The sequence below is a fragment of the Gymnodraco acuticeps genome, unplaced genomic scaffold, assembly GCF_902827175.1.
Source record: "Gymnodraco acuticeps unplaced genomic scaffold, fGymAcu1.1, whole genome shotgun sequence".
In the NCBI taxonomy this organism is placed as follows: Eukaryota; Metazoa; Chordata; class Actinopteri; order Perciformes; family Bathydraconidae; genus Gymnodraco; species Gymnodraco acuticeps.
This window is the reverse complement of record NW_022989879.1, coordinates 98,546-126,047: the sequence shown is the minus strand read 5'-3', so window position 1 is coordinate 126,047 and position 27,502 is coordinate 98,546. Positions and strand designations below refer to the sequence as shown.

Genomic DNA, 27,502 nt, shown 5'->3' with positions numbered 1-27,502 from the left:
CGGGGGAGGAGTACAAAGGCCGTGGACTGAGATCATTCGGGAGGCTCTGTGATGTGGGACAGACGCGTCTAGCCTCTTGGTGCATTTACTCGTTTGGTTGACGTTTAGTGCTGTTGTGTTATGTGTTAAAGCTATACTGTTTAGCAGCATGTTCAATCTGTGCTTCTGTACTTAGTAAGATATTGCCGTATAATTGTGTGAGTAGGATCCAGGGTAGCTTAGCGGTTAGCGCCTGTTGATTACAAGCAGCTGTGTTTTTGTACAGCCTTTTTTCGTTTACGTATACCACTTTAGAAGTGAGGTTTTTGTTTTCCTTTTGTGTATTACTCTATGCTGCGTACAACCTGTGAAACTCTCTTTTGGAGTTCTCTTTCTGTTGATTGAGAACAAATCTCAATAAAAGCTTATAGTTAGATTAGATTCAGCCCCTAGTTTAGCTGATATAGGCTTAGTTTGTCGGGGGACATCTTACTTCTTCCTTCTCTCTGTCTATACCTGTGTACTCTCATGTTCCGATTAACCCAGCTTCCCCAAATTTCTTTCTTTTTGGTGTCTTTATACGCCGGGATCCGGAGTCATGGATGATCCTGTTGCTGCGGTCCTGTGACCTGGATCGCGAACCCTGGATCTTGAGTCGTGGCTGTGGTCTTGGATCATAGGTTCTGGATGGATATCCTCGTGGATTCATCTTCCTATTATACACACATGCATTTCCAAACATTTGGACTACCTATGTTGCAAATGTATTATCTTTTCAATTTACACACGGCATCTATTGCACGTCTGTCCGTCCTGGGAGAGGGATCCCTCCTCTGTTGCTCTCCCTGAGGTTTCTCCCATTTTTCCCTTTAAACTGTGGGTTTTCTACGGAAGTTTTTCCTTGTACGATGTGAAGGTCTAAGGACAGAGGGTGTCGTATTGTCATACTGATATTCTGTACACATTGTGAAGACCACTGAGACAAATGTAACATTTGTGATATTGGGCTATATAAATAAACATTGATTGTTAGCCAACAGTATTTGGCATTTTGTGCCAGGCTGCACGCCTTTATTATTTTGGTTACCACTATTATTATAATAAATACATATAATATTTACCAATTCCACACTGGTGTATGTTGTTTCTCTCTACCTCTAGAGAGGGGCGTAACAATGTTTCTAGTTATTGTGCTTTTTATTATGTTTTTAATTTAGTGGGAATGCTGTTAACAGCATTCCAACTAACTGATTCTACGGACGAAAAGTGTATTATTATGCCGGTATTTTGGCCCTCTTCTCCTCCCGCATTGAACATCGCAGAAACTCCGTTCAAACATCAAAACGTTCAGCTCGGTCGGGAATCGATGGCTATTACTTTTCTCATTCATAACTTTCATAATTCCAGAGATATATCCCATAATACATCACATTTTTAACATTGAAATGGAGGAAATCTTAAGACTTCAACAAATCTTCATGCGACTGCAACTGCTAACTGTTCATTCATACTTTCAAGGCAAGGCAAGTTTATTTATATAGCACCTTTCAACACAAGGCAATTCAATTATTATTATTGTTATTTAATATTGTAGTTATTGCCTGTACAGCACTTTGGTCAACTGAAGGTTGTTCTAAATGTACTATATAAATAAATAAAGATTGAGATATTAAACAGCAGACCTAAGAGGAAATTATTGCTCGAGAAATGCTGTAAAATTCTTCCTTTTTATGTCTTTGTTGGTATGCATGGTTGTAAAGGGTGTGGCTATCTCACAGTTTAAGAGACTGCAAACTGTATGTCTTCATTCTGTTGAGTTGGAAAAGGAATTTGTCTGCAAGCTTGGGAGGAGACAGTTAATACTCAGGCTATGAAGGATTACGATGAGTCCACTGCTTTTCTGGGTCAGTGGGGACGTTTCCAGCAGGTTGTCTTCTTCCTGCTCTGTGCCAGCATCGTGCCCAATGGAGTTGGCGTTTTCTCTGTTGTCTTTCTGACAGACATTCCCAGACACCACTGCCTGATTCCTGAGGAAAACCTGACTCAAGATTGGCGCGATGCAATAATCCCGATAGAGGTAATACAAAATGAAGAATGTAGCAGGGTTAGGGTTAGGACAAATAAATCAGATGATTTACTGAAGTAAACAAATACAAATACTCTGCAGGGCTGCATTCAGTGAAACTACAGAAGTATTAGCATCAAAATATACTTTTAATACCAAAAGTAAAAGTACTCCTCCATACAGAATGACACAAATAAGCACCATATTGTTTATCATTGTATTGTCATACTGATATTCTGTACAAACTGTGAAGTCCACCGAGACAAATGTAACATTTGTGATATTGGGCTATACAAATAAACATTGATTGATTGATATTGTAATTATTCATGTATTGATATGTTCATAACTTCAATGTTGGACTTGATAAAGGTGGGGTTTATTTGAATTGTTTTATACACACACTGGGCTGGCTAACTTAACCTATAATAACATATATTAATTTAAAACTAAATCTGCAAAGAGACCAGTAACTAAGTCTGTAAAAAGAAATGTATTGAGTAAAAAGTATAAAATGGCAACATGTGAAAATACTTAAGTATACAATATGTGCTTACGCGCTGGCGGAGTCGGTGGACGCCAGTGCGTCCAGGTGCACATAATTTTACGTAATTAATAATATATTTTCGATTATAAGGAGTAGAAATATGATTCAGATATCCGCGGAATTTCTGAAAGAGTAGCTTTCCAGTGGTATCTCCTGTGAGACTGTAACCAGGGCACATCAGCCAATATGGCCGCTCAAAGCAGCTTGACTTTACACTGTGTGGGATTGGTGGATTCGTGTGTCCGTCAAGGAAATCTCGACCGGCAGCCATCATGGTCTGAAATGACCAATGGACATCGAGAAATCACTAAGGACCTACCCACCAAGTAAACAAAACCCAAACCACGTGTCTCCCATCAGTTTAGGTCTGTGAGGAGAGAGAGAGAGAGAGACACAGAAAATGGCTAAAAAAAACTTTACAATTGCCGACTTCGCTAGAGATTTTTTTCGCTAGCAGCAATGAAGATAGAGCCTCAGAACCTGAAGTCTTCGACTCTTCTGAAGAAGAAGAAGAATACAAAGACAACAACAAGGATCCATTTGGACATGAGTAAGTGTAAATATTACAGTAATAGTGTACTGGCAATGTGTGGGGAATACCGCGAAAATGAACAATAGGTTTATTGATATATATTTGTTATCGATAGTCATGAACTTTTTATTGGACAAAATAGACTCTCCATTAGCAAACGTTTACTCTGTGTTAACGTTATTTTTGTGTTTTCTGAAATGCTGTGGTGTTTTCTGAAATGCTGTTCTGTTTTGTGAAATGCTGTGGTGTTTTCTGAAATGCGGTGGTGTTTTCTGAAATGCTGTTGTGTTTTGTGAAATGCTGTGGTGTTTTCTGAAATGCTGTTGTGTTTTGTGAAATGCTGTTGTGTTTTCTGAAATGCTGTAGCGTTTTGTGAAATGCTGCAGTGTCTTGCACTTCAGGGCCACCGTAGCATGTAAAGTAACTGGAAGTGTGTGTGTGTGTGTGTGTGTGTGTGTGTGGGTGTGTGTGTTGTGGTGTGTGTGTGTGTGTGTGTGTTGTGTGTGTGTGTGTGTGTGTGTGTGTGTGGTGATGTGTGTGTGTGTGTGTGTGTGTGGTGTGTGTGTGTGTGTGTGTGTGTGTGGTGTGTGTGAGCGAGAGACTCCTTCTCCAACCTCCCAAACTTTCTTTTTATGTGTGCATTGTTATTTGTGCTTGAGCAACATTTTACTTGAACTTTATTTCAATGAATTAGTTGTAATTATTGTTCTACATTTTTAATTTGTTTTACAGAGATGTTTCACAGCTGCCTGGGCCGGCGTTTTATCCAGCAGCCAGAACATCCATCTGTGCCTGCCCCCACCTTCAACCCAGCCAGCAAGGAGGTCTCGTGGAGGTCTCGTATAGCACTTGTACACCCCACCTACACAGCAGCCACCATCACCCCCATCTTCACAGCAGCCAGACCCACTGTCTTGGAAGACAGACAAAGACCTTGACACTGTCTTGACATTTATAATGAATAGTTGGTTGAAAGTTCTGATGTTCAATATTGTAAATAGTTAGATTTTCCAGTTTCTTATATTTATATAAATAGTTGGTTGAAAAAAACATATTTATAATAAATTGTTGGTTGAAAAAAAAGGTTGAATGCTCAATTTCTATTTGTACACATCACATGAACCTTGGTATGTAATATGAAGTAATTATTCAGTCCTAATGTATCTCAGTCCCTGCTGTGGTGAAAGTAGAGTGATAAACACCTATTTTACTCAAAATTCGAATTTAATTCATTTTAGACATGAATTACACATTTATATACAGTGTAATTCAAATATTTCACTGCTTTTGTGATCCTAAGACTTTGGTAACCAAATCTAAAACACCAAAACAATTCGATCACATGAGTAAATTTGTGTTTTCACAAAAGTTTTGAAGATTTTCCGAAAATCAGATGTCAAAATGTAAGCTTTTGAGCTACTTATCTCATCAAACAGTGCTCTAAGGTGAGTAATTTGCATATATAGCAATCTCAGAGATTGTCCTGAACATTTTGATATGTAACACATGGGTGCCATGTTAGAAGAAATACATTTAAAAGGTGATTTAAGAAAACATCTAAAAATCGAGAAAATACCCTTAGACTCCAGAGGGTTAAAGAGCAACTTGCAGGTTTTTTTTGTTACTACATTTATGCTTAACCTTGCCTGAAAATTACAATTAAAAAAGTTAATGCAGGATTTGATATGTTTTACGTCTTAAGGGCAGGGCAGGAATTCAGAGGGAAAGGAGCCGTTTTGAGCTCTGCTACTAAAAACTGCTTTTTTTTAACGTTATACGTCAAACGCGTCATATTACGTCACATGGGGGAGCAACTTTCTCGGACTCCTTCCTTTTGCCCAATCCGCGGTAGTAGTTTGTAGTTTTGAGCGGTTGTGATTTAGTGAGCTGGTATTGTTTCGGTAATTTTACATTACATTTCACCATTTGTAATCATGGTGACCTTGTGTTTGTGCAGGTTGCACAAACTCCAGCCTGTCAGGACATCGAGTCCACAGTTTCCCTAACAGGAAAAGGACCGGAGCTAGCTTTCGTTCCTGGGTGCGTTGTGCGAGGTGCATCCACCTTCCTGCAGCACAGGAAACCGTATTACATCTCTCTCTCCCCCCCTTCGCTGCTCTCTCTCTCCCCTCCGGTACACAGCACTGTAACGGCGGCTAGACGTAGTGTGGAGTTGCATTAGGTAACGCTGTGGTGGCTGTACTGCTTCAGCCGTCTCCTTTGTGTGTGTTTGTTTGTTTGTTTGTTTCCCCCTGTCTGTGTTGTTTTTGTGGGCATGGTGGCTGTCACTCCTGGCTCCCGGCTCAACCTCCACTCACCTGCTGCAATCAGCTGTGCACCCTCCCCGACTACACACCATCAAGCCATTTACAACGGCATATCAACGGAGACTCCACAACCTTTCTCCGCCAGATCGGCAAGTATCAGCCGTATCTCCCGTCCGGTACACAGCGCCGTAAGACGTAGTGTTGAGTTGCATTAGGTAATGCAAGATACGGCTGATACTTGCGCATTAGTTTCTGTTTTGGATCAGTATCAACAGTCCTGCCAGTAACGTTACTATATAATCAATACTACTTTAGTTATAGCCTGATATATGATATCTAACTTTCCAATGTTGTGATGTGACTGACGTTAGCTAACATTAACTGTCTGTAGCTAACGCCGGTCACTCACCAAGACAGCTGCCCTGTTCTCCACTGGTTCTCCTCACACCACAGCTCCATTTCTCGCCGATGGCCGTTATTTCTTCTAATCCTTGGCTGCTCCTGGTCTCTTGGACGCATAGCAGGCTCATAATTATAATCATATGCATTCGAATATATATTTTCAACCTCTTCTGTGTCAAAACTAGCATTGTGATCCATGTTTAATCATACATTAGTAGTGATGGGTCGTTTGCGAACGATTCCTTCTTTTTGAACGAATCTTTGAAGTGAACGAGATGAACTGATTCCTCCCACAAAACGATTTGTTTGTTTGAGTCGCCGCCTTCCGCCAAAAGCTAAAGAGAAGCTGTTCGCGAACGACGAACTTAAAGAACTGGCGGAAACAGTTCAGAACTGTTTCCTACAGTTCTTCTATCTTATATCCCTTTCTTTCAAGAGGATGGTACCGTTAGGGCCCCTCCGAAATACTGGATGTTCCATCTACACAGAGTTAGACTCAGTTAGACAACTACCACAAATACAATGAAGTACTTTACTGTTGGACTCAGTACTAGTTGGAATTCTACCACAAGTAGGCTACTATGAAGCAGTGTTGCCAACTTGGCGACTTTGTCGTTAAATTTGGCGGCTTTCCAAACCCTCCGGCTACTTATTTTTGTCAAAAGCGACTAACGACTAATCTAACGACTTGTAATGGTGTTATTAGGGACTTTTCTGGTGTTTGGAGACTCACGTATTGTTCTGCAGTTAACGAGCTGCCGTGAGCCCCTCAGCCCTCCCATAGTACTCACAGGTGCGCAGACTCACAGTTGCCTCCCGCAGCAGCTCAGCTGCAGTCAGAGCAGAGAGGAGACAGCCACACTCCCGCGTCGAGACCTTTATATATACAGTCTATGGTCGAGACAGCTTCAGTCACTTAATCACCTCGTCCACTGTGTGTGTGCCTCTCTGTGACAAGCTAAACATCCACGTAGGTCATCATGTCACAGTCTAAACTGTATTCACAAAAGTACAGAAAGGAGTGGGAATCAAACCCTGAGTTTAAAGGATGGTTGAAGCCATTTATTGGAGATGACACACGGGCATACTATACTGCCTTTATTGTAAGGGAGATTTCTATTAAAAACTACTAAAACGATTTCTACTTTCTACTTTTTCTAATAGAGACATTTCTGATCTACTGTCCTCTGGATCTACTCTGGTGGTTTCAAGTTTTGATCCTTGAAGGGAGTGGAAGAACGTTTTTTTACCGCGATAACATGATATGCAAATTAGGCGATGACGTCATTTAGTGACTTCTGGCGACTTTTCAGACAGCCAATAGCTACTTTCCTTACTATGGAGTTGGCAACACTGCTATGAAGTTATTTTACTGTGTACTTTCAGTTATTCTCTGTCAAACTCCTGTGGCAGAAAATCACTTTATCTCTCATCAAATATAGCAGAAAACATGCAGTTTGACAGAGGATTAAAACTGTAATCAGAGCCCTCTCATCTGAGCTCCGTTACACACACACAGGAGCGGGACATCCTCCTCAACCTGTCCGCCATAAAAGCTTCAGAGGGCGGATAGCTGGGCTCCTTAGCGTCCAGCTAGCTTAGCGATAAATACACACAGCGTTGTATTCTCCTCCCCCTGTCGGTCCGAAAAGCTTCAGAGGGCGGATACATGAGCTCCATAGCGTCCCGCTAATGTGAAACACACACACACAGCGTCAGGCCCGGACTGGCCATCGGGAGGACCGGGAGGTTTCCCGATGGCCTGGCCTGTTAAGTGGCCTGCTGGCCTGAGGATTTTTTTTGGTATGTATTGTGAACGCAACGCTGCGCAAATGTGGGTCTGACTCTGCCTCACAGAGGGTGACTGGCTGTCTACATGATGTGGCCTGCCGACATGGCCACTTTCATACAGATCAAGCTCGGGAGGGTGTGTATGTGTGGCGCGAGCAAGCGAGAGAGAAAGCGCGTGAACTGGTTACGTGTATTGTTGTTGTTAGCATCTGGTGCTAGCTAGCGGCGCTAACGGAATGAGCTGTCAACAAGGTGGAGGAGAGTCCTCTCCTGTCAGACTGAGAAAAAAAAGTTAACTAGGTGAAAAAAGGTAAGATAAACTTTTAAAACTTGTTGAGAGCTAAAACTAGTCTTTGCTGCTGCCTCAAAGAGGAGCAGGGGGAGAGGAGGGAGACAGGAGAGGCTGGTTCAGGAGCACACACACACTCACAACTATAAATGAACCAAAAACAAATAAATAAACAAGTGTCAATGTTTTTTCATATTGGATATGGTATGTTATTGGTTATAGCCATGTTCTTATGATTTTATGATTATTTAAATGTATACAGTTCTGTTTCATATGGGTGTAGTCTCTTTATTTCCCCCTCAAAGTGAACCAGATTGATGCATTTAAGTCCAACATTTAAAAAAAAAAATCTTCCGCGTGGAGCATGCCCCCCGACCCCCCTAGAGGATTTGAGGTCCACCTCCACTTAAAATATGTTCACATGGATAGGTTCCTAAATAGATTTGCACTTTTAAAAAAAAAATAGTAACCCATGTCCATATGTTTATTCTGGGGTAGTTTTAAAGTTTATGGCTATCACTACGGGCAGATATTGACAAATAAATCCAGGAAAATTACACAAAAGAAAACTGGTAGTGGCCTGGTTGGGTGTATAATTCCCGGCCTGACTTATGGAGAGGCGAAGTCACGCCCATCTACTTCCGGACCATGGGACCCCGGAAGCGAAAAATTTACATTGAATTCAATGGAGAGAGAACACGTATCTTTTGATCCCGTTTGAATTGTGCCACGAACTACACATATGATGTTTGTCAATCTTAAACAATAATTTCCATGTCAAAAAAGTCACATTTTGTCGTAAAACTGCTGAAATATAAGACTATGAAAAATACGCTACTACAAAGACTACAAATCCCAAATCCCATTCTGGGTCGCGTAAGTGATGTCACAGGCATGCTCGGTGATTTATAATAAGACTCGTAATTAAAGCGAAGAAGAAGAAGATCTCATAACTGATTTATTCCCTCCAATAAATGATAGATCGCTAAAAATAAATTCACTTTTACAAGATGCCTGTGTGCTTTGTACCAGGTTGTAGTCATAAAAGTGATCATACCACTTGCTCCTTCTATCGATTCCCGTCTGATGAAAGGACCAGGAGTCGCTGGATCAGACATATCAGGTAATATCATAGGTAATATACATGTTGTGCATGGAACATAGTCAAGTTAGCTACCTAGCTAGTAGCGACGAGTAGCGAGCACGTTAGTTAGCATTACATTACTTAGCCTTGTCATTTTTAGTAGCCTTACCATGAAGTTATTATTTTATTACATGAAGTAAACCAAAATGTTAAACAGTAACCAAACATGATGGTAAGTATTTCGTGAAACTTTTGAAGAGTAGCCTACTGCGCCCTCCACCGGGTGCTAAGGAAGCAGTTCAGGGAGAGTCGAAGGCAGGCAGGGAGCTTTGCATGACATTCTTCTGGACGTGTTTCATTGTGATGACAATCTGTTTGTTGGAAAGACAGTCGTCGTGTGCTTATTGAGAGAAAATTGTTAGAAGAGATAATTATTCAAAGTGTTGTTACTTTAAAGTGTTGTTACTGACCTTTTTCTCTTTTATTTTCTTTACCTCACCTGTAACTGCTGAGACGTTGAGGAACATGCACACTGACCTGCTCTGGCAACCTGATTTCCACTGTACGTAATAGTATTTGGTTATGGTATATTATTTATATACATCAAAGGCACAATGCACCCCCCAGAGACACACATGTATTGAGTGTGATATTTTGCATAGGTCGAAAGGAGCCAGTTGAGGTGGTTCGGGCACCTAGTTAGGATGCCACCTGGGCGCCTCCCTAGGGAGGTGTTCCAGGCACGTCCAGCTGGGAAGAGACCAAGGGGTAGACCTAGGACCAGGTGGAGGGATTATATCTCTTCGCTGGCCTGGGAGCGCCTTGGGATCCCCCAGTCAGAGCTGGTTGATGTCGCCAGGGAAAAGAAAGTTTGGGGCTCTCTGCTGGAACTGCTACCCCCGCGACCCGACCACGGATAAGCGGGAGAAGATGGATGGATGGATGGATGTGAAATCATCTTTACATACTAGAAAACTGTAGGAGCGGCAACTTGTTTTGAAATTGAATTTTTAATATCCGATAATAAAGTTGATCTGTTTTCTTTATTCTTCTCTCTTCCCAGCTCCATCACCATTCTCTGTTCCTGCAGGTCCTGCTTGCTAATCAATGCTCATATTTTTTTACACAATTACAAATAAAGTCATTGCATTGTATGACATGAAGTTGTGCTTCATTCGGAGTCAATAATAAATTCATTCTGCCTTCAACTGCGCAATGATTGTGGACTGCACCGACATCCATGTAGCTGCCCCCCAGTAAGATGAACCAAGCAAAGAGGGTCCCCATCATGCCCAAGGACATCCAGCTGGCCCGCCGCATCCGCGGAGAGAGGGCTTAGACTGACCTGAGACCAGCACACCCAAACACAACAGCTCTTTTAAGAGCCACATACATTTTCAAAGAGTTGCAATCCTACGTTATTATAATGATTAAACTGGTTCATGTATCACTTAGTTTACTGAACCGTGATGAATGAAAGAAATTAGTGAGGTAGTGGTTTACTGAAGTTACAAAGACATTAATATATGAGTAACAGGTCAGTGTAAACACAAGCAAATGTCCTCCTCTCTACTGGCCAACACAGGGAGCATATGCTGGGTGTAGAATTGTTCCAGGAGGAGGAGATTTCCATGCCATGCAGGGTCTTTGGGGATGGGGATGATGATCGCCTCCTTCGTGGTCCACACAACAAAGTAGCAGAGACTCCGGTCTGTGATGTGCAGCTGCCCTTGGACCTGGTGCCAGTATGGGTGATTCTCCTTGAGAATATATGACCCACCCTCCTCACGGAGACAGAAGGATGGTAACTGGACTGCCTCCGTGATGGTCATGTTCCTCTGGCTGTGTGGACACTTCACCTCCAGCAGGGCAGATGGCTGCACAAGTCCATCGGGTGATGCTCCCAGAACACCCGACTCACTCACAAAGAGACCAGACTCGATTCGAACACTGTCACTTGATAGGCCTCCACAAAAGCCTTCACCCCTTCGGCCTCGTTTACAAACCCCCCAGTTGACAGTTGGCGATGTCTCTGGCCAGTGGGTTGTATGTCTCCTCTCGCTGTTGGTAAAGTTGAGACACCGGCTGGACTACTTTGGAAGTGCCAGGCTTCCTCCACTGGCACTCAACATCTGTGAAGCTGATCTGCCACATGGCAAATATTGCCAATGCTGCAGCGTGGCTGCATTTGTACATCTCCTGTGCACAATCACAGACAGCGCTCTGCATCGCGCCATCGTCTCCCATGCAGATCTGTACAAATAAAGTAAGTACCATTTGTTAGCATGCTATAATAGATTGACTGAGCAATAATACAAGGATGGTCCGGATCTGGGGGTGGGAGGGTTTATTTTTCCATAGTTTTGTCCTCTTGTCTGTTGTTATTGTTTGTTTTTTCTGTATTTTTTGTAATTTGTGTTGTATTGGTTGTGATTGTACATTGTATTTTTCTAAATGTCTATGAATACATTTTTGAAAAACATTTGATCAACAATAAAAAAGGATTTGGTCAGGATCTAGACTCAGTGTGTAGTTTATTAATTAATCAATGCTCTCTACATTAGGAAAACACATACCAGTGTACCAGAGGGAGTCACACACAGCTGTGACTAGATAACCAAAATCCTTGAATCGACACACAGCAAATAAACTCAAATGACACAACGAGAAAAAGGAGATCACACATACAGTATAGTCGATATAAAACTGGCCGCTTCAATCTGAAGAGCAACTAAAACAAAACACGGGAGTGTACCTTGTTCTTGTGAACACTAATGTTATCCACAGCATACACAGAGACCACGAAGTTCTTAAGGAGAAAACTAGTTGCTAAAACAAAACACGTTAGTGTACCTTGTTAGCTAATGTTAGCTAGCTGACATTAACGTTACACATTGCACTCATATTACTCACCGAAACCTTGTAAAGCCGGTCCCGCATGCTGGCTCTTACAGAACCGACTAACTCCCCTTTCATATAGGTACAGCTCTCAACGTGCCCAAACTTGTAGTGATTTTCACCTCGTAAAATACTTTTATTCTCATTCTGAAAGAATGTGGTGAAATGTGCTAACGTGACGGCCATCTTTATGTTGGTGACGCGTATTGTGCGAGACGAGAGACCTGTAGTTCACTGAGCGGTTTCACACGAAAAAATGTGTAACTTCACAGTTTTACGACACATTTTTATTTTTTTGACTTGCAAAATGTTCTTTTAAATTGACAAACATCATATGTGTCATTCGTGGCACAATTCAAACGGGATCAAAAGATAACCTTTCTCTCTCCATTAACTTCAATGTATAATTTTCCGCTTCCGGGGTCCCATGGAGGCTTTCGGAAGGGGAGGGACTTCGCCTCTCTATTGTCCCAGTCCGGCTCTGCACAGCGTTAGCGGGACATTCTCCTCCCCCTGACGGCCCTAAAAGCTTCAGAGGGTGGATAGCTGGGCTCCGTAGCGTCCAGCTAGCTTAGCCGCTAACTTAGGGATAAATACACAGCGTTGTATTCTCATCCCCCTGTCGGCCCTAAAAGCTTCAGAGGGCGGATACCTGAGCTCCATAGCGTCCCGCTAATGTGAAACACACACACACAGCGTTAGCGGGACATTCTCCTCCCCCTGTCGGCCCTAAAAGCTTCAGAGGGCGGATAGCTGGGCTCCGTAGCGTCCCACTAGCTTAGCCGCTAGCTAAAGGTAAACATAGATGGGTACATAGAATATGAATAAATCGTCACCGATGTAGAGGATATATTTTTTTATTCACTTTGAACTCGGCCAAATGGAGTTTAATGCTTTGGGATTTAAGTTAGGCCACATAGTACGTGCATGGGTTTGAAAGTATAACGTGATAGCCTGCTGTCAGGCACACATTTATGAGATTTAACAATGTATGAGATTTAACAATGGCCAATTATATTTCTTAAATAATATGTAGCCTATTCCCAGAGCATAATTTATGGGGCAACAAGGTGAGGTGTAAAATGAGTTTTAATATCATACATTTTACGCCAGCAAACTTCTTGTACGGACTTCGGCAGTAGTGAAGACTCACTGAACGAATTCAGTTAAGTTAAGTTAAGTTAAGGCAAGGCAAGGCAATGCAAGGCAAGGCAAGCCAAGCCAAGGCAAGGCAAGGCAATTTATATAGCACTTTCAACACAAGGCAATTCAAAGTGCTTTACAAAAAATGAAAGACATTAAGAAAATGGCATTTAAAATCAGTCATTAAAAATAAAAGCTAATAAAATAAACATTAAAAGAAAAAATACATGGATAAAAGTTACAGTGCAGTCTAAGATATGAATAGTTCAATTAAACATTAAAAGAAAAAGTACATGGATAAAAGTTACAGTGCAGTCTAAGATATGAATAGTTCAATTAAAAGCAGCGACAAAAAGAAAAGTCTTCAGCCTGGATTTAAAAGTAGTCAGAGTTGCAGCGGACCTGCAGGTTTCTGGGAGTTTGTTCCAGATATTTGGAGCATAATAACTGAACGCTGCTTTACCATGTTTAGTTCTGACTCTGGGGACAGAAAGCTGACCAGTCCCTGAAGACCTAGGAGATCTGGATGGTTCATAATTTAGCAGGAGGTCAGAAATGTATTTTGGGCCTAAACCATTCAGTGCTTTATAAACCAGCAGCAGTATTTTGAAATCTATTCTTTGACACACAGGAAGCCAGTGTAAAGACTTCAGAACAGGAGTGATGTGATCCACTTTCTTAGTGTTAGTGAGGACTCGAGCAGCGGCGTTCTGAATCAGCTGCAGCTTTCTAATAGATTTTTTAGTGAGACCTGTGAAGACACCATTGCAGTAGTCGAGTCTACTGAAGATAAAAGCATGGACAAGTTTTTCCAAATCCTGCTGTGACATTAGTCTTTTAATCCTAGATATATTCTTTAGGTGATCGTAGGCTGATTTAGTAACTGTTTTAATGTGACTGTTGAAACTCAGGTCAGAGTCCATGACTACACCTAGATTTCTGGCTTTATCTGTTGTTTTGAACATTGCAGACTGAAGCTCAGCGCTAACTTTTATACGTTCTGCCTTGGCTCCAAAAACCATTACCTCAGTTTTATCTTTGTTTAATTGGAGAAAGTTCTGACACATCCAGTCATTGATTTGTTCAATGCACTTACTCAGTGTTTGAATTGGAACATAGTCTCCTGGTGAAATTGTTACGTACATTTGTGTATCATCTGCATAGCTATGGTAACTTATTTTGTTGTTTTTCATTATCTGAGCCAGTGGTAGCATGTAGATGTTAAAGAGAAGAGGTCCCAAGATGGAGCCTTGAGGAACCCCACATGACATATTTGTCAACTCAGATGTGTATTTACCTATAGAAACAAAGTTGTTTCTGTCCTTTAAGTAGGATTCAAACCAATTTAGAACTGTTTCCGAAAGTCCCACCCAGTTTTCCAGTCGGTCTAGTAATATGCTGTGGTCAACAGTGTCAAACGCAGCACTGAGATCTAATAATACTAACACTGAAGTTCTGCCACTGTCTGTGTTTAAGTGGATGTCATTAAAGACCTTTACAAGAGCAGTCTCAGTGCTGTGGTTTGGACGAAAGCCTGACTGGAACACATCGAAACAATTATTTAAATGCAAGAAATTACTCAACTGTTGAAAAACAACTTTTTCAATGATTTTACCTAGAAATGGGAGATTTGATATGGGCCTGTAATTGTTCATTAATGAAGCATCTAGATTATTCTTTTTTAAGAGCGGTTAAATGACTGCAGTTTTCAGGGCCTGTGGAAAAATACCTGAGTGAAGAGATTTGTTTACTATATGAAGTAGATCTGAGGCCATGCAAGGCAAAACATCTTTAAAAAATCCTGTTGGAATAATATCAAGGCAGCAGGAGGAGGATTTCAGAAGTTGTATAATGTCCTCTAGGTTTTTATCATTAATCTGATGGAATTGTGTCATGGTGTTTGAATTGATGTTAAGTGGACACAGAGACAACACATTTGCTGTTCCTGATACAGAGGCACTGACTGCTTGTCTGATTTTCTGAATTTTGTCAGTGAAAAAGGAGACAAAATCATTGCACGCCCTGGTGGATAGAAATTCAGAGGCTACTGACACTGGGGGGTTAGTTAGTCTGTCGACGGTAGCAAACAAGGCACGTGCGTTGTTTTTGTTTTTGGTAATGATGTCAAAGAAGAACGATTGTCGTGCGTTTTTCAATTCCAAATTATAAAGGCCAAGTCTCTCTTTATAGATTTCAAAGTGAACCTGGAGATTTGTTTTTCGCCACCTGCGTTCAGCTTTTCGACATTCTCTTTTTTCTGCTCTCACGGTCATGGCCTTTCTCCATGGAGATATTTTCTTGCCAGACACTTCCTTTTCCTTAGTTGGAGCAATGGCATCTATAACATTTTTAATTTTTGAATTAAAATGATCTACTAGCTCATTTTTTTTTTTATTCTGAGTAAACATTTCCTTAGTATTTTCAGTTAAATATCGCTTTGTGGTTACCTCTTTTTGAACATTTTTGTGAACAGAAATAGAGCTCTCAAAAAAAACACAGGAATGGTCAGAGAGTGCAACATCAGTCACCACAACCTTAGAGATATTCAGACCCTTTGAGATAATTAAGTCCAGAGTGTGCCCCTTATTGTGCGTGGGCTCCGTCACATGCTGAGTTAGTCCATAGCTATCAAGAACACAAAACAGTTATTTTGCCCCTCTGTCCTGGGGGTTGTCAACATGGATGTTAAAATCACCAACAATGACTAGACGGTCAAAGTCAATACACACTATAGACAGCAGTTCAGTAAAGTCATCAAAAAAGCTTGCACAGTATTTGGGTGGTCTATAGATATTTAGGAACAGAGCTCGAGAGGAGCATTTCAGCTGAAGGGCCACATATTCAAAATAATCAAAGTTTCCATACGATGTCTCCCTGCATTGAAGCGAATCATTGAACAGAATAGCAACTCCACCCCCTTTCTTATGCATTCTTTCCTTACTCATAAAACTAAAGTTGGGAGGGGTTGATTCGATAAAAACAGCTGCACTGTTATTTTGTTCAATTCAAGTTTCTGTTAAAAACATAAAATCGAGATTGTGCTCAGTGATAAAATCATTGATTAAAAATGTTTTTCCTGCCAAAGACCTGACATTTAATAAAGCTAGTTTAAGTTTGTTAAACACACTATCAGTCATGTTTTTTGTAACAAGCTGTGGCTGACATGGAATCACTGCTAAATTAGATAAACTCACACAAACGTTTGAGCGCTTCCTGTTTCTAAGATGATTCACCGCTCTTAATCTATTACCTATCAACACAGATATCGGCAAAGCTACTGGCAGGCAGGGCCCCAGCATGTCCTGGAAAGAGTTGAGAGTACCATACGCCCTTGAGCCTGGACCCAACAAATATCAGTTTGCAGCGTTTAGTACCAACACATCCTTATCAGGCTTCGGAGACTGCAGATGCTTTCTTGAAGGGAGGGGAGGTGGTTGACGTAGGCACGGTGATGGAGACGGGGGAGATGGTGCGGGTGTAGAGGACATGCTGCCAGGGGGGGGAGGTGGTTGACGTAGGCACAGGGATGAAGACGGGGGAGATGGTGCGCGTCTCTGCGGTGATTTTGGTGGGCGTCGTTGAGGAGCGGGGGTAAAGGATATGCTGCCAATCCTGCGTATCGCCTTAGTTTGGTCTTTGAACTCCAGGAAGGAATCGTTGCCAAACCTCTGGGGGGGGGTTGACTGGCAGTGGAGACTCCTCCATGTGTCTCATAGGTCTCCCATAATCAGAACATTCCTCAGGCGGATGCAGTGATAATTCTTCAGGGTTTTCTGCGCGATGTGTTGTCTTTCTCCTGTTTTGATTCCTCTTGCCGCTTGTCCTTGGCAGAGGGAACAGATTGATAACGCAGGCAGTTGAATAAGTTAGAGATAAACAATTTCACTCCTGACTTGTTCAGGCAAACTCCATTTGCCTTGAAAAGATGTCTGCGATCCCAGAAAAAGTTAAAATTGTCAATAAAATGAACAGAATGGTCAGTACAGACAGTTGAAAGCCAGGTGTTCAGTGCAAACAATCTGCTGAATCTCTCCACTCCTCTTCTGACTGGCGGTAGAGGGCCACTGATGAACACCTCTGCATTTAGAGAGCTGGCAGTTTCCAACAAACATTTAAAGTCTTCTTTCAGCACTTCTGACTCTTGTTTCACAACATCATTTGTTCCAATGTGTAGTAAGACATTCTTCACAGTCGGATGTTCAGCCCCAATATGCAGGATCTTCTCAGCCAAGTCAGAGACCACATCCTTGGAAGAGTACTTTGGTGTTGTTCTTATTACACAGACCTTTTACATCTCTTACAGCAGAGTCACCCACAATCAGAGTTTCAGGCCCAGTCGTTAGCTTTCCCTCTAGCCTTTTACTTTTGGAGTAGCTATTGGTCCTTACCCTGCTGTGTGAAGAGGACAGGTTATCCAGGTCATCAGATCTCCGGTTCTCGGTCAGCGGAGCGTATCTGTTCTGGATTGGCACACTTGGTGGTTTAGGAGGATTGTTTGTAATTCTCCCTTTAGCAGCTGTCCACTGCTGTTTCCTAGTATGAATAGGGGTTGAAGAGGCGCTCTTCCTGGGTGATAACAATGCAGGCCAGCCGGTCGCATCACAGATTTCAGAGCGCTGGGCTCTGCCTGTTATCCGTCCTCCCAAATCCCATGGAAATGATTTACTCTTAGGCTTTGCACCCAGAGAGTTCCAGGGAGGACTACCACTTGTAGATTTATTACCCGGTACACAGCCCTCCTGTTCCTTGGAATCCTTGTAGCTGCTAACTAGCTGTGAGTTAGCATACCCTTCTCCATTATTTTTGCAACACTGGTAAAGTGGTGTCATTCCCATGACATAGTCCATTCACTTCCACGTTAACTTCCAACCGTTGCATTTTCATTTCCAACACAGCTATCTTCTGTATAAGTTTGTGGAAGTCATCTGTAGAGAACGGAGGCATTTTGCTACCAACTAGCTTAAGCTAAATAGCATGCAGTAGCCTACCAGGCTTTAGCTGTTGCTAGGCCACGCTACTGTAAGACTGAGGTCGTCGTAAAAATGTTGAAATATGGCTGAAACCCTTCGTCTATTTACGAAGATGAACTGTCCCAGTGATAAGTTAATGTCCAGGAGCCGCTGTTCGAAGTTTTCAGAGAATAAGAATAGGAAAATCAGCATAAAAAGTAAGCAGAGGCAGGAGCAGAGGCAGGAGCAAGCAGAAAAGCGTCTGCACTGTAAGAAAGATAAGGCAGTAAGTACAAAGACGAATCGTTCGCGAATGTGCAAATCACCAGAAGTCGTTCGCGAACCGGTGAACGAATCAATGAACGAATCTTTCAAGTGAACTGAATCAAAAGATTCGTGTCCCCGAAGGGAATCTAAATGCCCATTACTATACGTTAGACCGGCCGTTCTCCCCCATGTTACGTCACACGCGGGAGGTCACGTGCGGAGGCTTGTTTATGCGGAAGTAAAAATGTCTTACTAAAACGCCCCCAGATGTCACTGTAGTGTATATTTCTGTATATGTTTTTGAAAATCTAGTGTATTGATCATTTTCTTACACATTTATTCACTGGTGTGTCTAACCTGCAAGTTGCTCTTTAAGTACAGTACTTGATCACATTTCACAATTTCTACTTTTTTATTACACGGTATGGCACCACACTTGACATGGGCAAGTTCGTTTTGATTGAATTTTTGCTTTTAACTCTAATAATGTTAATGTGACTGTTAGGTGGTGAATGGGAAACAGGAGCAGAGCAGGTGCAGCAGGTACAGGCTGGATGTTGTCAGAAACCTCTCTGCTCAGGGCTTCATTCCTGGCAGGGACGTCAACCTCACCGAACTGGAACAGGAGGGCTGTGTGGACGGGTGGAGCTACAGCAAAGACATCTACCAGTCTACCGTAGTCTCTGAGGTGTGTGTCCCTATATAGTTTAAGCTGTAGAGAGCAGACTCTATTCTTAACATTTCTAGAATGTTAGATCTATGGACTAAATAGGTGACAAGTTACAAGGTGATCTCTGTACACATCTCTGTCTAAGGATAGAGGGTGTCGTTTTTCTCATACTGATATTCTGAACACTCTGTGCTGTTGTATTTACTGTAAAGTGTCTCTACTGTAGGCTATTTTTATTTTATGTACAGCACTTTGGCTCGACCAAAAATCGTTTATAAATGTGCTATATAAATAAAACTTGATTTGATTTGATATGAAGGGCTAGTCATGTTCTCTAAGACTATTTGCTAATTTAAAAAAAGATGGGCTGAACTCACCAACGGAAGCTGAAAAGGCCATTCAAAATGTAAAATAATAACCTGTTTAAACTAGGGCTGTCAAGTTAACGCGTTAATAACGTGTTAACGCAACAATTTTTTAACGCCACTAATTATTTTAACGCGATTAACGCATGTGTATTTTTTTTCCTCGGCCGCCCCGTAGTTTCAGAGCGCATCGAGTTTAAAATACCATCTACAAGCTGATGCTGACAGCCCCGCTCCTACCGCCCGCTTGTGGCAGACCACACTTCCACGCTCACCGGCAGGCACCGACTAGCTATTGGGAGGACCGGGAGGGTGTGTGTATGTGTGGCCCGAGCGAGCGAGGGAGAGACCTTACGTGCATTGTTGTTGTTAGCATCTGGTGCTAGCTAGCTGGGGGGGGGCGACGGACGACAAATTGAGGCTTAAAAATATGAGATAATCCATAATCTTCAGTGTGGTTAGCTATGAATCTTCCAAAACTGTGCAACAGTACAGTAGGCCCACACAAACTGCAGAACACTGGTGCTTTGGGAACACTCAAATTATTTAATTCCCATGTAAAATCAGGAGACTAAATAGGAACATTATGTGTGTGTGTGTGTGTGTGTGTGGGTGTGTGTGTGCGTGTGTGTATGATACTTGCCAACCCTCCCGATTTTCGCGGGAAACTCCCGCATTTCTCCCGATTTCTGACAAAATCAGATTTACTCACGACTGTTTCCATTCAGACTTTAATACAGCTACACCATTGTTTGGTTTCCATGGTAGCGCGTCTCTTTAGCAGCGCGCGCAACTCAAAGTTTGAGAGGGTAAGGAAGATGAAAACTGAACAAGAATTGACAACTCGACCCTCTGCTCACTCCTTTCTTGTAAAATACAGGTCCAGCCCACACATATGCTTCATGGTGCTACAGGCATTGCCCTTACAACTACAATAAGCATGTAAATGTTAATCTACAGCTCCGGCGACCCACTAGCACCGTAGTCTCCACCTGCAGACAACCTCGACAACTACTGTAGCGTCACCTTGGATACGAGTCTAAACAACTCACAGACACACAGGCCAGGGTGCTGACAGGGCGCCCTTTGAGCATCAGATCTGACAACGCTGATTGGCTGAAATGATGTTTCGGCAGCATAGTTTACAGATAGCAACAGTCAGCTTGTTGGCTGCTGCTGCTCTGGCTGAGGGCTCTTTCTTACCGCCCGGACGAGAGAGGTATACGCTGCGGCCAGGCAGGAAACATGTGACTTATCAGTAACTTTAGACATCGTAAAACAATTTTAAACGAGATTTTATTGTAGATTATACATTTTACTGATACCAACTATATAATATTTACCTTGTTCAATAAAAATATATATATATATTTTTTAAATATATTTTTTTATTTATTTTTAATGACAATCAAATATGTGGGAAGAGGGGGGGCGGCGCCCCTAGCGCCCCTATATGGGCCGGCCGCCACTGGTGATAAGAATAACATGTTCCCAGTTAACCCTGTTTAGAGGATGTTTGAGCTGTTGTTTTTCTTCATTTCCTATGCTATGATAGAGAATTCCTTTTGATAAAAGGATACAATTCTACAAATACGATGCTCATTCACATACTACCGTTTGCAGCTTTGACAAAATGGTTATACATTCAATCAGATAAACCATTATATCACGGAGCTGTTAAGTATAGCATCCAGGCTAGTCAGCAACTGAATATTGTACTTATATTCATCAGGTTGTTTTTGACATGGATTCCTTTGGTCATTGCATTCATTGCTACATTTTTCATGTATGGATATTCCAGTTTGACCTGGTGTGCAGTGAACAGTGGAAGCAACCGTTCACCTCCACAGCTTGCTTCCTGGGAATTCTTGTTGGATCCTTCATCTCAGGACAGCTCTCAGACAGGTACAGAAATCACTGAAAATATTTAAGTCTACAAATCCAACAGGCGTTTCCCTCAGTATTACGTCACTTATTGTAACATTTTATGTTGGTACATAATGCTGGATGATCTCTGATCCATACAGTTGATGAAACATTTCTTGTTTATATTTAGTATGTTATTTTGTATAATTTGTATTCTGTCATCTGTATTTCCTTGATTTGTCACTCTAGGTTTGGAAGAAAGCCTGTTTTCTTCGCCACCATGGCAGTTCAGACAATTTTTTCCTTCTGTCAAGCTTTTTCACCTTCTTGGACGGTTTTCACCATCCTCATTTTCTTCAATGGTTTGGGACAGATATCCAACTATGTATCTGGTTTTGTTTTGGGTAAATGCTCTTGTAACAAAGAAAAGTACTATTTAAAGATATGTCTGATTCTGAATGATATGCATATATTTGCATGTACATCTTGCTTCTATCATACATTTCTCTTTGTCTTCAGGCACTGAGATCTTGACTGGCGATGTTCGGCTCATATTCTCATCTATGGGTGTGTGTCTGGGCTTTGCCATTGGCTACATGATTCTGCCTCTCATAGCTTTTTGTTTAAGGGACTGGAAATCTCTCTCTCTAGCTATCTCTCTACCTGGCGTGCTCTACATCCCTCTCTGGTGGTAAGTTGTACTTCTAACAGCAAAATGTCAGGAGAGAGTAACAACAATTTGGCTATTTCCCTGAAATATTCTAACTTGCATTCATCTTCTTTTTTGTTTTATAAACCCACTGGTTAAAAATGTGTTCTCTCTTTAATGCTGAGGAAGGTTAATCCCGGAGTCTCCTCGCTGGCTGCTCTCTCAGGGAAGAGTGGAGGAGGCCGAGGCCATAGTGAGAAAGGCGGCTAAGACAAACAGAGTTGAGGCTCCAACGGTCATCTTTAAAGATTACAGGGCACATGTGAGTCTGGCTTGAATAGGATTGTAAAGACATAGGAGCCAATTGATATGCTTAAGGCCAACTTTAATAGTACTATTTATTCTGTAAAGAGCAGTCCTTTTTCAAATTTCATAGCTATTTTTCCTACAGTTCGACATTTTTACTTCTTCACCAAAGTGGTAGGTTATAGACTAGCTAAAACATAACTAGCTGCTGGTAAGACTGATATTATTATATTTTTGTATTATCTTGCAGGATGATGACATGCACCCTCAGGAACACCTCAATGTTATCAGCCTGGTGAAGACACAAAGCGTCAGAAGCACAACTGTCATTCTCTGCCTGGTGTGGTGAGTATCCACTCTGAACAGGGTTCATGTCCTTTTTACTGAACTTGTAACTCCTAGTAGTTGGTTCCAAACGTCCAAATGAAGCTCCTTGGTAAAGAGAAGCAATTGGGGAAAGACAGCAGAATGTACTCAATAGGTAATGCATTAGCAGAAGAAGTTATCACATTACTGTGATGAGTAGTGTTCTTTATTACAACTCCCCAGCCATCATATTGAATTTTAGATCACACCGGCATACCTATTAAAGTAGTTTAGCAGATGATTCTTACAGATGTATGCCTTATTAAGAAAGATAATGAGATTTAAATTCATACCTGTGAGTGAAACTTCTTTGCAGCAATGCAGAGCCAAGGCTCAGGAAAGGATGGAAGCTGGAGCGGCTTTAGTCAAACACTGTTCTTTATTGAGAGTAGAATACGGCCGGAGAGATCACAAAGTATATCACACTTTCATGTGAGCCACCTAGCAACACTCTAAAGACAGAAAGCTAAACATGGATCTGTATATCCCCAAAAGGAGGGACCTAGATAGCCCGCCTTTACTACCTTAATCATTACCAGACATTGGAACAAAGAACCCGTTTGTATTACAAACCCACATGTGCCAAACCCCTCACCCACAGGAAGACGGAGGACCTCTTGACCTGTGTTCTCCTCACATTACAGGCAGGAGTATATGCGATTTAACGAAAAGCATATCTTTGTAAATTAACAGTTTCTCAGAATAGCTGAGAACCTCAAGACACAAAGAGATCGGATTAAAATATTCTCTGACAATACCCACGGTTGGAATGCAGGTACAACTCCTCGGCTCCTCCAAAGCACTTGGCCCTTAAACGGTCCTGATGAGTAGGTTGGCATCTGGCATTTCAGCTCTTGCCATTACTGTTTTTGTGTTTTATTGTGTGTGCAAATGGAAGAATGATGCTATGTGGGGTTACATCCTTTTTAGTGGTTGGTAGACTAGAAAATCACAACATAAACTCATACCATTAGCTGCAACATCTATATTTGTAGCTATGTCTACTGTCATGGCTACAACTTCCTACAATGGTGTTCTTTTTCCAAAACCTGCTCATTGGTTTTGAACATATTCTGCTTTAATGATTGAAGTTGCCCCATTTGACAAAGCTGTATAACCATATTGGATCATACATTTTCAATATATTCATAACCTAATAACAAACATCTCTTTGGTCTGTGTATGTCCAGGTTCTCTTTGAGTATTGGGTACTTTGGCCTGTCCCTGAACACATCCCGGCTTCATGCTAACCCCTACATCAGCTGCTTCATCTCAGCAGCTGTAGAGGTACCAGCCTACATGTTCTGCTGGCTGACACTGAAATACTTCCCACGCCGACTCTCTGTCATCTGTATCTTACTCCTTGGTGGAGTGTCACTGTATCTCATTCAACTGGTGCCTGAAAGTAAGCAGTCACTACCTGGTTCAATCAATCAATCAATCAATCAGAATGCTTAATTTATCCGGGGGGAAATTATGTTTTATTACATCCATCCATCCATCCATCCATCCATCCATCTTCTTCCGCTTATCCGTGGTCGGGTCGCGGGGGTAGCAGTTCCAGCAGAGAGCCCCAAACTTTCTTTTCCCTGGCGACATCAACCAGCTCTGACTGGGGGATCCCAAGGCGCTCCCAGGCCAGCGAAGAGATATAATCCCTCCACCTGGTCCTAGGTCTACCCCTTGGTCTCTTCCCAGCTGGACGTGCCTGGAACACCTCCCTAGGGAGGCGCCCAGGTGGCATCCTAACTAGGTGCCCGAACCACCTCAACTGGCTCCTTTCGACGCGAAGGAGGAGCGGCTCAACTCCGAGTCCCTCCCTGATGACCGAACTTCTCACCTTATCCCTAAGGGAGACACCAGCCACCCTGCGGAGAAAACCCATCTCGGCCGCTTGTATCCGCGATCTCGTTCTTTCGGTCATGACCCATCCTTCATGACCATAGGTGAGGGTAGGAACGAAAATGGCCCGGTAGACAGAGAGCTTTGCCTTCTGGCTCAGCTCCCTTTTTGTCACAACGGTGCGGTAAAGCGACTGCAGTACCGCTCCCGCTGCTCCGATTCTCCGGCCCATCTCACGCTCCATTGTTCCCTCACTCGAGAACAAGACCCCGAGATACTTGAACTCCTTCACTTGGGGTAAGGACTCATTCCCTACTTGAAGTGGACAGTCCATCGGTTTCCTGCTGAGAACCATGGCCTCAGATTTGGAGGTGCTGATCCTCATCCCAGCCGCTTCACACTCGGTTGCGAACCGATCCAGTGAGTGCTGAAGGTCGCAGACCGATGAAGCCATTAGAACCACATCATCTGCAAAAAGCAGTGTTGCAATCCTTAGTCCACCAAACTGCAGACCCCCTCCCCCATGACTACGCCTCGAAATCCGATCCATGTATATTACAAACAGGATTGGTGACAAAGCGCAGCCCTGGCGGAGGCCAACCCTCACCGGAAATGGGTCCGATTTACTGCCGAGGACCCGGACACAGCTCTGTTTTATTACAGGTGCACCATATTGGACTAAAGTCAATAACTATTTATACAAACATAGGAAGTAAGAGTAAAAATGTGCAATGAGAGTAGCCACTGGGACGTCTTAAGCACAGGAACAAGGTAGAGCGTCCTCCACAGCACAGAGACCCTCTGATCACTCAGGCTCATGGTGAAGACGTGGTGAAGCTCGATGGAAATGTTCTCATTAGATATATCCTGGTACAGCCATGTTCTCATTATCAAATTAAACTGCACTCCAAATATTACATCTGACTCCAGGCTAACGCCGTTAGCTCGTCGATTTTCCCAGCCAGTGATTTTTATATTACATGATGACATACATATGGACCCGGCTGTCCTTCTTTTTCCTCAATGAGAGATTTTCTTCAGAGTGGGATCACACCAGCAATGATGCCAAATTAAGAAAGGGACTTAGGGGTCACTTCCCTCCCACTTACTTCTCGTGCCATCACTTAGAACTTAAAACCATACTTATTGATATTACCAGATATATATATATATGTATTTTTTATTTAGCCTTTATTTATACAGGTGTAGATCTCATTGAGACACAAGGTCTCAATGAGAGAGAGTTCCTTTTTAAGAAGGCTTTGTAAGTGGAATAATTGCTAAGAGAAAGAGGAGGACTTGAATAAAGCGTTGGAGAACATTTGATAAAAAAACACTCACATTCTGTTGTTAATCCATCCATTTCTTATGTTTCAGCTTTATCAGAGCTGGCTGTCGCTCTGGAGATGCTGGGTAAACTTGTTATCACCAACGGAACATCCCTGATGTACGCCTACACTGCAGAGCTTTACCCAACAGTGCTCAGGAACACAGCGGAAGGCGTTTGCATTACTGTTTCAAGAATAGGAAGCTGCCTTGCTCCTTTTTTGTTACAGCTGAGTGAGTAAACTCGTCTTCAATGGTAGATATTTGTTTGATCCTATCTTAACATATTGAATTTGTGAAGATAACCTGCCATTTTAATAGTTTGGATGCTCTGATTTCACATCCTGTAAATGTTTACAATGCACATGTGTAGGACCCCAGATCTTCCTCTTCCTGATTTTGCCTTCTCCTTATACAGGGGAATCTTTTGAGTACCTGCCTTATATCATACTGGGGACTCTGGCTGTTGTTTCCGCCTTTGCAGCTTTTTTCCTGCCAGAGAGTTTTGGAAAACCTCTACCTCAATCTATTCAGCAAATGCAAAAGAGAGAAAGGTGGGTATCTTGCATTAACTATTTCTTCATCAACATTATAAAACACAGAAATTACACTGAGTATTAAATACACTTACTATAGCTGAAAAATAATTCACTTTTTAGAGTTAAAGAAACGTGCAAAACACTCTCAATACTTAAACTGTCCTTGTTGACACATTCATACCGAGAAAGCAGTGTTTGAATATATGTATTCACTTATAGCAATGAATTAGAACAAAGAAAACTTCAGCAAAAAATCTCATGGTACCTTTAATATAACCACCAAAACCCAGCATCTCTCATTGTCATTATCCATGTCAATCTGAGAGGATGTTATGATGGTCATCAGTCTATTTATTTTTATTTTGTGTTCCTTTTTAAAAGCTAATTATTGTTTTATCTTTGTTGTCTTTCATCACTCCAGCATGAAGTGCCCATGCATCACAAGAAAAGAACATTTGAAACCTGTGGTGCATTTGGAAAGTAGACTCTGATTGTCAAACATGAATGAGTTATTCATAAGTATTATACTACTGTATACGGTTCTGATAACACTGTTGTTTATAATGCCTTACGAACATAATTTTAATAGTTTGAAGGCTTTTATCACAATTACAAGCGCTCACAAATATTCAGATTGCTTTATCTGGAGGTGAAATGTTTACAGTGTAGTATGTGCAATCGAGAAGGTTAAATAGGGAAAGTGCATTATGTGTAAATAGGTATGGACACAATAGGGATATGTGCAATTTTACGGACACTGTGCATAGGTGCAATAGGGAAAGTACAATATTAATTTGTGTATGAATACAGTAGGGAAGGTGCAATATTTGATTAATGTATAAATACAATAGGGAAAAGTACAATATTTGATTATGTATAAATGCAATAGGGAAAGTGAAAATGGATTGTGTATGTGCAATAGGGATATGTGCAAAAGGGACAGTGCTGTACCTATATGTTTCTTGTTTGTTTCTTTGCCAGGTGATATGTGATCTCTGTTCTGTATCTATGATTGATTGACCTGAATGTTTTATGTTTATTATCTCGATGCCCAAGACACATTTCTCCTAAGGGAGACAATAAAGCTCTATCTTATTTTATCACAAAATCATAGAAGGCTATGAAGCCTTTTATCATGTATAAGGTCAAGTATCATAATAATTAATATGGCTGGTCAGCACATCATTTTTTACATTGATAATTAGCATAATGGAGCAGTATGATACAAATATGGCCTTAATAATTTTGGAACAAATTAAATTGTGCGTGCACTCTTTGCAAGCTAAGTAAAATTACAAATATCAAAACAGAGCTTTAATATTAAAACACTGCACTATTTTCTTTTTGAACAACATTGAAA

General features: G+C 41.8%; 1 protein-coding gene across 1 annotated transcript; it reads left to right on the top strand.

Annotated features, from left to right (window-relative positions):
- The first annotated feature begins 1,740 nt into the window (after positions 1 to 1,740).
- Positions 1,741 to 27,501, top strand: LOC117534262 (solute carrier family 22 member 5-like). Its single transcript, XM_034198460.1, has 11 exons — positions 1,741 to 2,056; positions 18,719 to 18,901; positions 21,050 to 21,153; positions 21,364 to 21,518; positions 21,634 to 21,805; positions 21,953 to 22,085; positions 22,320 to 22,414; positions 23,626 to 23,840; positions 25,655 to 25,837; positions 26,022 to 26,157; positions 26,564 to 27,501. Exons 1-11 carry the CDS (start codon positions 1,850 to 1,852, stop codon positions 26,631 to 26,633), a joined length of 1,653 nt encoding a protein of 550 aa, XP_034054351.1. The 5' UTR covers positions 1,741 to 1,849; the 3' UTR covers positions 26,634 to 27,501.
- The last annotated feature ends 1 nt before the right edge of the window (position 27,502 follows it).